The sequence below is a fragment of the Camelina sativa genome, chromosome 16 (genome assembly GCF_000633955.1).
Source record: "Camelina sativa cultivar DH55 chromosome 16, Cs, whole genome shotgun sequence".
Classification (NCBI taxonomy): Eukaryota; Viridiplantae; Streptophyta; class Magnoliopsida; order Brassicales; family Brassicaceae; genus Camelina; species Camelina sativa.
The window spans coordinates 6,675,101-6,686,657 of NC_025700.1; the positions used below are offsets into that span (position 1 = coordinate 6,675,101).

General features: G+C 29.8%; 2 protein-coding genes across 2 annotated transcripts; one reads left to right on the forward strand and one right to left on the reverse strand.

Annotated features, from left to right (window-relative positions):
- On the forward strand, window positions 3,028-4,707 carry LOC104750026 (dirigent protein 10-like). Its single transcript, XM_010471754.2, has one exon. It carries the CDS (start codon window positions 3,355-3,357, stop codon window positions 4,546-4,548), a length of 1,194 nt encoding a protein of 397 aa, XP_010470056.1. The 5' UTR covers window positions 3,028-3,354; the 3' UTR covers window positions 4,549-4,707.
- Window positions 9,592-11,300, reverse strand: LOC104750027 (protein SODIUM POTASSIUM ROOT DEFECTIVE 1-like). Its single transcript, XM_010471755.2, has 3 exons — window positions 10,644-11,300; window positions 10,214-10,289; window positions 9,592-9,891 (listed from the first exon to the last, which is right to left on the reverse strand). The coding sequence occupies exons 1-3, from the start codon at window positions 11,196-11,198 to the stop codon at window positions 9,710-9,712; spliced, it is 813 nt and encodes a 270-aa protein (XP_010470057.1). The 5' UTR covers window positions 11,199-11,300; the 3' UTR covers window positions 9,592-9,709.

Here is an 11,557-nt window from a genome sequence, read left to right on the forward strand (position 1 = left end):
AATTCGAAATAAATAAGAAATGAAAAAAATATTTCTTCTAAAGTTATTGAGATTATAAGCAGTTTCATGCTTAAAAATTTATCGATACAAATCTAAAGAGAAAAATTTTCTTAGGTCTGAGGCGTCCGTGGGAAGAGGTGCACATGATCTTCTTCCACGTTTTACTCAAATAATAAAAAATCCCACGGAAATAAAGCCTTTAATTTTTTTAAATTATTAGAATTAAGCAAATTGTCTAAACCAACCGTATAAAGTGAAGATCACACTCATCTCTCTTAATCTCAAATCTTGATAAAGCTCACAATTCATGTCAACGAAAATCTTGGTCTGGTGCAGAACTGAAGTGTTATCTAGTTGGTTAATAAAAGAGAATGTACATTTTCTAAAATCTATTAGAATTAAAACTAATTTGGAACAAACAATGTGAACCTCTTTATTCACCTTATAAAATAAAGAAACAAAATTTGTATAACATTATTGTAAAATAAAAAAACTTAAACCATTTTTTATAAACTAAACCGATATATAATTCTGTTCTATTGTAAAATCTAACCACTAACCATTTCATTTGTAAATTCAAATCGATATATAATTTTGTTATAATTGTAAAATATAAACTCTAAACCACCTCATTTGTAAACTCAAACCGACATATAATTTCGTTCTAATAGTAAAATCTAAATCTTAACCACCTTATTTGTAAATCCAAATCGACATATAATTTTGTTCAAATTGTAAAATCTAAACTCTAACTACCTCATTTGTAAATCCAAACTGGTATATAATTTCGTTTTAATTGTAAAATCTAAACCATAATTCTCATTTATAAACTCAAACCGATATATAACCTTGTTTAATTGTAAAATCTAAACCAAACCAATATTTAACTTTCTTTAAATAAAAGTATACATAATTTGTTTCCTTCATTTGTTTTGTTTTTTAATTTAATTTTGATTTATTTTTAATGAAATATTAGTTGAGAGGGGAGGGACGGTGAACCTTTGTATTTTTCCTAATTTGGTCTAAAACTCTATGCAAAATTATCATATATGTATAACATAATGTAAGAATGAAAATGTGATAAACTCTTATGTATAATTTGAAAATCTTTAATTCTGAAAGCTCAGAATCCACATAAGTTTTGGTAAAAGAATCAAATAAAAAAATATCATATTTTAGATACACAAAATTACACTTATTTAAAAAGTTACATAATATGTATATATATACATATATACATATATATATATATATATTTTTCTTGATTAAGATTTTTCCCAAAATCTCTAGATATATATATCTGATTAACTTTTGGCTAACAAAATTGTCTTAAGTGGTACCATATAACAGGTTTGACAGATATTTTGTTTGACTGACAGATCTACGTCATTAAGGAGTGTATGTCTTTATTTTATAATTGAAATATCCATTTGGTTATTTAATAATAAAAGATGTAATTTCTTTTCAAAATCAATAGAATTTAGAAGTGATTTAGTCAAATCTAGGTAAATTTATTGGTACTTTTAAATACAATCATTAGTCAAATAGTCATAAAGAAACTTTTCTGTACAATTTTGAAAATCTTCAAAAGAAAAAAAAAATCTACATAAGTTTTTAAAAGATCATATTTTGTATACATAAAACTGTATTTTCATTCAATTTATATAAAATTTACTTATAAAAAAGCTTTATGTACATTAAATATGTCCCTTTAGGTAAATTTATACAATATATATTTGTTTTGAATGAATGTAAAATTTTCATATAAAAAAGCTTTGTGTACATTGAATATGTCCCTTTGGTAAATAACTTTTAAAAGATAACTGAAAGAACCTACTAAATTAAAATTATAATCAAGGTAAATTTTTAAAAATACCCTTTTTCCAAAACTATTTTTCAAAAGTGCTCCATTTTAAAACCTTTATTAAGAATGCCAATAAGAATCAGATATAGACCCAAATATGTGTGCAAACTTATAAAAATATACATAATCTACAATTAAATGTGAGTAAAATTTTATATATGTTTTATAAGTACTGTTTTATCCTTTAAAACCCTTTCAAAAAAATTTATAATATGTTTTATCCTTTAAAACCCTTTCAAAAAAATTTTAAAAACCTTATAAATCTTTGGATCAAGTCTTTGAGTAATAGCTACTATCCAGAAATATGTTATAAATGTTATAACTTTGTAAATGTTCACATTTAATCAAGAGATATTTTTGAAAATTGATAGATAAAAGGGTATTTCTCAAAATTCTTCTATATTCAAGTATTAAACCATAACCTATTAAGGTGATAATTTATACTCCCACCAATTTAAATTAACTGTTGTTTTAAGACCTAAATTTTGTTTTAGAATAATTATCTTTTATATATTCAATGCAGATTTTTGATTACTATAGTCTTAATGTATTGAAGTATTCACGAATAAGAAATTTTTTAGAATACATTAATAAACAATCAAACAGATTTTTATTTTTAATTTTTAACATGTTTGTTAAAACCTTAAGAATAATTAATTTAAAACCAATGGAGTGATATTTTTGAAAAACTAATCAAACAAAAACTATAAATTTATATTTTCTAATATCTTCATCGACTAAATAATAAATTAAAAAAAAAAATCGGATAGTCCGGTTACAGTTTGGTTTGTCTAAACCGGGGAAGAAGGGATAATTACGTCTCTTAAAATCACAAACTCGACAGAACCCACAATTTAGTGACTGATTTCTAACGACGAATCATTCGAGATTAGATTGTGAAATTGAGTCTCGATTCGTATATTATATTCGATTGCTTTGGTAATGGAGATTGTGGAAGGTGCATACAAGGTGTTCGATGAAATGCGTGAGAGAGGGAAAGTGTAACCAACGATCTTGGTTTACAACAGCCAGCCTTATTGGGTTCTTAAATGCTTTTAGTTTCTGGGCAAGTCATATTGTATTGTAAGAATGAGTCTGTCTCAAGCAGTAACCTTTTTTTCCTGGTAAGATCAGATCTTTACTCATTTTCTTCATCCTCGTTATAGTTTAAAGAGTAGAGAAATGGAAAAAGCTTTAATCTTTGGGTTTGTTTTATGTTTACAGCTTAGCAAATTTGATGAATTAATAATATTCACTTGTGGAGAAGTTATGATTTTTCTTATTTTTGTATGATTCTTCCCAAAACCAAACCACTAGATAATGTGTTAAAGCTATCACCTGCTCCATTTCATCAACTCCATCTTTTCTCTATTATGGATCTCACTTTGTATATGTATATATATGCTTTGAGAATCTGATTCTATCATCACAATTCATTTGCTTCAAACAACAATCTTTGCATCTCTGACTCTGATCATCTTTCTTGTTCAATGGCAGGTCAAAAGATACTTTCTTTACTGGTTATAGCTCTTGTTGTTACTTTTGCAGCTGCGGCTCGGCTTCTTGATGAAGAAGATGCATTCTCAGCTACTACAAACTCTGGCTCTGCCTCTACTGCTGGATCAGGTTCCTTTCCTGGTTCGGGTTCTACAGGAATTGGCTTTGGTGCAGGAACTGGGTCAAGTGGTTCAGGTTCTACTGGAACAGGTGCAGGTACAGGGTCAAGTGCTTCAAGCCCTTTGACTACAACTGGTCCTGGTCCTTTACCAATTGCCGGCTCTGTCCCTGGTTCTTTAGCTGGTGGTGGTTCAGGTTCCTTGCCTACCACTGGTCCTGGTCCTTTACCAGCTGCAGGCTCTGGTGGTTCAGCCACTGGTCTTGGTGGTGGTGTGGGTGCCGGTCCAGCTCTTGGTGGTGGTGCTGGTGGTGGTGCAGGTGCAGGTGCAGGTCCAGGTCTTGGTGGTGGTTTAGGTCCTGACAACACATTGGTATTTTTTATGCACGATATACTCGGTGGTTCAAATCCCACAGCCAGAGCTGTAACTGGAGTAGTAGCAAACCCAGCTTTAAGCGGCCAACTCCCATTTGCTAAAACCAACGGTGCAAACCTTGCTGTAAACAACGGAGTTCCATCGGACAACAACAACAATGGTATTGTCAACAACAACAACGTACCTTTCCTCGTTGGACTAGGTGGAACCACGGCTAACATTCTCCAGGCCAATGGAAACGGAAACAACAATATAAACGGTTTCAGTGTTGCTAGCGGTGGTCAGCTCCCGAGTGGTTCCGCTCTTCAGATGCTAATGTTTGGGACAATGACCGTGATCGATGATGAACTAACTGAAGGGCATGAGCTCGGATCTGGCCTGCTTGGGAAAGCGCAGGGATACTATGTGGCAAGTGCGGTTGATGGAACTAGCCAGACATTGGCCTTCACTGCGATGTTTGAGAGTGGCGGTTATGAAGATAGTATAAGCTTCTTTGGGGTTCTAAGAACAGCGGTTTCTGAATCACATTTAGGTGTTATGGGAGGTACCGGGAAGTATGTGAACGCAAGAGGATTTGCGATTGTGAAGACGTTTACAGGATCTAGCGGGAGCGGGACACAGCAGAATCTGCCGCATCAGTTCACTGATGGGCTTGAGACTGTTCTCCAGTGTACCGTTTATCTTTCTTACTAGTTTTTTTTTTTTTTTTTGCCTTATTCTGTTGGTGTTTGGGAATGTTTGGTATGTGTGTGACGTGTCGTCGTCATTTGTAATCTAAATATGAAAGTTGTGTAAGAAAATTGTATTTACTTCTTTTCTTTTTTTCCTTGAAATTACCAATTTGTTTGGACTTTGGAGCAAATATCTTTAAATCAGTCAGAACGTTTATTTCAAAATATTGTTTAGTCAGCGGGAGCAACTAGAACCTAGGTGGTTTATGTTGGTCGTGAGTTAATTGTCGATTTACAGATTTGAGGGTCTTCAACGTTTAATAATTTGAACTTTGAAGGTTGTTGGGATCACTGCCACCAAATCTTGAAGACCCTCAAATCCGTAAATGGACAATTAACTCACGACCAACACAAACTCTTTAGTCTCTAGGCTCTAGTTGTAGCCCTACCCATGGCCATGGCCATATGCCCATATGTTATGGATTACTAAATTCAGTCATACATCTCATAACATGTTCATTGTTCAATCACGTAAAGTCATTTATATCATTCGATATTACTAACCCACTCAAAAAAATTATCGATTCATTTGTGGCTCATAGCGAAGGTTTAATCAAAATGTATTGTTGGCTACTTGGCTTCACTTTCACTTTGTTTGATTTCCGTATTGTGGCGTAGTTCTTAAAGATTTAAGTCATTTACGTATTTAATTATTGGCAATGTCATTGCCATTCTAAACTACTATACTACTCCTCTGTCTCATAAAAGATAAAGATTGATGTTTTGAGATAATTTTTTGTGTCACAAATATTGATGTCTTGTAAATTTCAAGAAGTAATCATTAAAAATATTTAAAATTTTTGAATTGTTATTGGTTTAAAATTAAATAATATCTCTTTAGTCAAAGAAAAAAATATATTTAAACTCAGTAATCATTGTTTTCTTAAAATATGTCAAATCTTCTAAACATCAATCTTTATGAGACGGAGGAAGTATAATAAAATACAAACAAGTGAACACTGAAATGATAAAAGATTCGACGAAAAATGTCAAATGGATAACACTTGTTATGACTCAAATGAAGCAAAGCGCATGTCATGTTTTAAAAGTGAAATAATGATTGATGTGTTCTATCATTAGTTGCCGTCATTGAAGATTTTGCTTGGTGGGAAACGTGAAATGAGAGTATATATGAAATAATGATGTTCAGTCATTTAGTTGCTTGCAAATTTGCATGGTGAAAAAGTGGAAACTTTGAAACAAGTTTTGTTTTTTAAATAGTTAAAAATATATTATATAATAAGATATCGTCCTTTTATCATTATTAGGATTTCTTAACAAAATCAAAATTATAATAAAATATTAGGAATTTGGATTATTAGTTGATTACTATAGTTTTTCTAATTTTTTTTAACGGGTTATCTAGCTACTGATTTATCATTAGGTTGAGACTTTGAGTATATATATATATATATATATATATATATATATATATATATATGTAGAATTATGTTCGGCCACTGGTCAATAATGCCAGCTTTATTTGAAGTATGTTTGTAGAATTATGTTCCCTAAAAAGCATATATCTTTGAAATAGTTAAGTGCTAAAGAACCAAATCTGTAAATTGTAATGCCAATAAACACAATAGTTTCTTCTTTGACATCGACGAATATAATATGCTTATCTTTTAAGATTAAATATGAATTATTAATTGTTGAAAAATCAGTGTACCAAATATCGTATAGTATATTTATTTTTCTAACTTTTGGATTTTAGTATCTTTCCGCCCGCCCAAATAGTTTTTAGTCTAAAGTAATCCACAACACAGACAAAAAACAATAATGAAAAAACAAAATTTCTTCCTATTAATAACACTTTAGACGTAGATATCACTAGGTTAACAACAATCTAGAGTAAGAGGTTATCAAGATTTTTGTTCTAATACGTTGATTTTAATATTGCACTGCCATGAACTCATGTGTGAGCAAGCAAACCACGCCCTAGCAGTAATCTTAAAAGTTGGCATTAATAGACCACAAAAAAAAAAATGTCACATATGAAGAAGTATCACTAAGCAAGCTCTGTGATTAACTAAATCATGTCATTTCATACAATGTCGTTATGTTTTGAGAACATTTAGAACAAAATTTGACCCACCGTGAATATGATTGAAAGAGGCACATGTCCCGACGACACTAAAAAGAAGAAAAAAATATAACTTTGATCAAAATTTTGTATTTAAAAGTGTTTTACTTTTTCACTGTTTGTGAAAATATAAAATATCAACGGCATGCACGCCGGACAATTCAATGGTCCTCAGGTTACGCATACCATTATTCACCTTTTTCCCTCATTTTCTCCGATCCCCACACATATGCAAGGCACTTGTCTATCTACATATTATATCTTTATATTTTCTTAATATTCAAATTATAATATATATATATATGTATATATTATATAGTAGACCCAAAAAAAATTTCCATCTAATGTACATTTCCTGTTTCTGAAACGTATATAGATTTTTTTACTCTTTCCATTTTTATTATATGTATTATGGAGTATAAATGTACTAAGAAAACATTTTTTCCTAGTGAATTTCAGCTTTTATTTTTTATTGGAAAATGAGCTAAAATAATGGAGAAAAAACCTACAATTTGTGTTAAATTATTATGTCTCTTCAAATCTAAACTTAAGGAGAAAGAGAACTTAAATTAGATGTTTGAATGTGAGGTACATATAAATTAATATTTATGTATATATAAGAGTACAACATTTTGACAAAAAAAAAAAAGAGTACAATATTGTAGTTGATAGTCAAGGACGTGTTATTAATACTTAGGCATAGTTTCTTTGTTACCTTTATTAATTATAACACCAATAGTTCATTTGTAAAATCTAAGATAAGGAGCCCTTTTCAACTCTCACTCAAGATTCTATTTTTCTTCATCATTCTTGTATCAGGTTTGTATTTTTCATTTTAAGTCACTTTTAAATATAAAAAGATAATTGTTCCAAAATAAATTCTTCATGAATATCATGCTTTTTCTTTAAATTATAAAAAAAATTTATACATCAATATAAATATGCTATATGCAAAATACAAAATTTATATCAATTTTTTATTGTTTTTCATTACATAAACCCATAATATTGAGTTCAGTGCTTTTTTATGTCAAAAAACTTAAGTGTAGTGTTTTGAGGTAGACTTTAAATTTTAATCCCCGCTAGATACTTTTGTAAGTTTTCACTTATTTTAGTTAGTTTGCTTATTTATAAAATTTATGGTATTAATATATCATGAAAATTACTAGGATATAAAGTTAATTAATATATTTCCTTTCTAAAAAAAAAATTATATCTTAAATCATTTATTGATGTTAGAAAAACTTCATAATAACTTAAGATTTACAAAAAAAGTATTTTCTAATTTAAATAAAAAAAAACTGAGATTAGTGTTTAAAATTACAGCAATAATGGAAAATGTGCAAGCAGTCGCAGTGCTTTGTCACTCTTAAGTCTTAACGTATAAAACTAGGAAGGATTGTCTAATTAGGACATGTGAAAAAGCGTGCACAATGAGGAAAAGGCCAGCCGCTCAGTGCCAAACCGATGGGAAATGTCGTTGCTTTTAATAGCTTGTTAATAATCTATATATAATAAGAATCCGAAAAAGTGGGACTGACAATTGTGTTTTTTCAATCGTATCTTTTGGATATTTTTCGAAAAGTCGTGATGCATCATTAAAACAGTTATTTATGAAAAGTTACAACTGTTCACTGTAAAGTTGTGATATTGGAACATTCATATCTTTTGAAATCTATATATATTTGTCAGTTTGAACTGTTTTCATTTTTTTTTCCATGACACAAAATCAACTAAAATTTCAATCTCAACGAGTTTATAAATTTTTCTAATTTACTTTCTAGCATTCATTCTTTTAAAAGTTAAGAAATTACTCTAATTCTTGATTTAACAAAAGACTTTTGGAATGATGAATATAACAACAATCTGAATAAATGCCACTAAAAGTTGTGTTTTTTCAATCGTACCTATTGGATAATTTTCCAAAAAATCTGTAAAAAAATTAAAGTGTGTGTTTTACAAAAAGTTGTGATTGTTCATTATAATAACAATCCCAATAAATGCAAACAATAGTTGCAATTTCTCGTAGTATTTTTTTGTAAAAAAATTGTTTTTATTTGTTTTTCTTAAAACTCAAACAGTTGTATCTGTTCATTGTAGAGTTGTGTCTTTTCACTAGATTTTATTCATATTTTTTATCACAATTTTTCGTTCTAATAGGTGTGTCTATTTAAATAGTAATGTCTTTTGAATTTTTTATATGTTTGTCTTTTCATCAATAACTAACAAATCATTTTTTGTTGAAACAAATATTCCGTTTTATGCTGAATCTAAATAAGTTGGATATTAATATCTAATACTCAATGTTATTCTATAATCTAAATCAAATTTTAGAAATGATTATAGCAATAAAGAAATTTAATAAACTTAATATAGAATTTACAGTTGCATCTATTTATCGTAAATTTCTCTAAAAACTATTTTCATTTATTTTATTTTGTTTTTAAAGTTGTGTATTTTAATTTTAATTTTTCGTTGATACAGTTTCACTCACTATTAAATATTTTAATTATAATTATTTAACAGAAAAATATATTTACTCATTACAACCATTAGTTCAATATTCTCAGTTAAAATCACTTTGTTATAATGATTTTTTAATTGTAGGTTTTTATCATAATTCTTCATAAAATATCCTATATATTTATTATAGTTTAAACAATGTTTTTTGCAAAGTTGAGTCTATTCTACATAATATTTTTTGTTATAAGCTTTCATTTTGATGGTTGTGTTTTTTTAGTAACAGTTTATGTTTAATGTTTATGTATTCAAACTATTCTGTTACATTCAAATAATTTTTTAATGTATAATTTTATATTTTAAATTTTATTTACTTTTTTTCTAAAATATTTCTCCGTGATATCGCGGGGGTCTGAGTCCTAGTTAATAATAAAAACAAAACCATATTCTTCAAACAAATGCATGTTAAACTACATCACCTTAATGTCGCATTGATACCAATCACATAACATGAGAGATGTCTAATGACAATATATATATATATATATGTTTTACACTAAATTACAAGACAACAAAATTAAGATTTGAGGAGGGAATAGTTAGGAATGTGAGGAAATGGAGGAGAAGGAGAAGAAGAGGAAGGAGGCCAAAGCTGAGCGAATTTGACCTTTGAGATGCTTTCTACTACTCCCACAGGTGTTATCTTTCCGACCACCGTAACCTTCTTTGTCGCCAAATCAATGGTGTATGACGTCACCCCTGTCCCATACCCAAAGTTGTAAATTTCAATCAACAAATTACTAGTATAATTTATCCATAAATTAGTCAAAAAGTTGTTCCTCAGAGGCATCCGATAATTAGGAAAAGTCAAAACACTAAATTTCAAAATCAAGCTCCTAATCTATATCCGTTGTTAAAAATATTATTTTTTTTCATTTAATAAACTATGGTCGTCTATTCGTACAATTCGTTGAATATTTTCATTTGAATTGTATATAAAAATGTTAAGGTTAGGTAGTTAAACTACCGTAGTTTGATAAGATACTTAATTCTGTAGAATGAATAATAGATTCATTAGTACCTTCCATTTTGGAGATATGCTTTCTAACCTTCCCTTCACATCCCTTGCAATGGATCGATACCCTCAAAACCACAACCTGCCAACAAAATAAATTAAATAAATAAAAATGAGTAGAATGAATGAAATAAGAAAACAAATAAAAGAGAACCATATGTTATATTTTTGTATGCTATTACTATTTAGCAGATATATACAAGTAAATAGATACCACATATATATCCACTATACGAAAGATATCTACCATGTGAATTATAAATTTTACCTTACCATATCAATTCAGAAAATATAATTTAAACCATAATCAGATATACAGTACTACTAGCTACCTAGTGATATATATTGTCTTTCTGTCACTTTCATATTCAAACTATATGCATGTTGTTAAAAAATATTGACGAAAGTACTTTGGTTAAAGAAGAAATAATCAAACCTGATCATCAGTGGATGGAGCCGGCGATGAAACATTTGTTACAGAAGAGGAAGTAGAAGAAGACGATGAGGAAGAAGAAGAAGAAGAAGACGAAGAAGAAGTGACGTTGCGGTCACGAAAAGGAATCAAATCCTTAGAACGATCAGATGATGATAACCAGAGGTCCTCCTTCTCATCACCTTTCAAAGACTTATGATCCTTTAGAAGATACCTCGACGATGAACTTAGCAAAGAACTTCTTGATCTCCTCAAGTCACTTACATCAGCCGAGCTTTTACGGCGAATTTGGACGTCTTGAGCCGAAGCTATCTTCCGACGAAACCCGCTTGAAGATTCAAAGGAGTTTCTACAGCTCATGTGACGAGGAATAGGGATCAAAGGCATCTCAGAGGAGAAGCAAGGAACGGTTTTGTCATTATTCTTACTAGGGTTTTGGCTCCGGCGGTGGCTTTCAAAGGATCTGCGGCCTCCAGTGACCTTTCCGTCGTGGCGAAGTGTACTTGCTCGTACGGCGGTTGATGCCGGAGAAGAGCAAAAAATATCACTAATTCTCATTCTCTCTTTCTTTCTTTCTATCTTTTCTCACTATAACACTCACTTTCTGTCTGTTTGATTTTAAGGGTAAAGTTGGTCGTGTGATTAAGCGACTAAGTGGCACTAATACGAGTTTTATATAAGAGGTTTACGAATCATTTTATTTTAAAATGTTTTCTTTGTATGGAAAAGCAGAGATATTATTATGATAGAATGGGTCCTATCTCATGAGAAGGAGTGTGTGTAAAGCATTTCTTGGATCAATCTTGAATCTGCACCTTCTATACTATTTTACTTTATTTGATTTTCAATTTTTCTTTGTCCCTAAATTTGATGTATTAAATATTATTTATTAAAAGAAAGAAACGTAACAGAGTTAG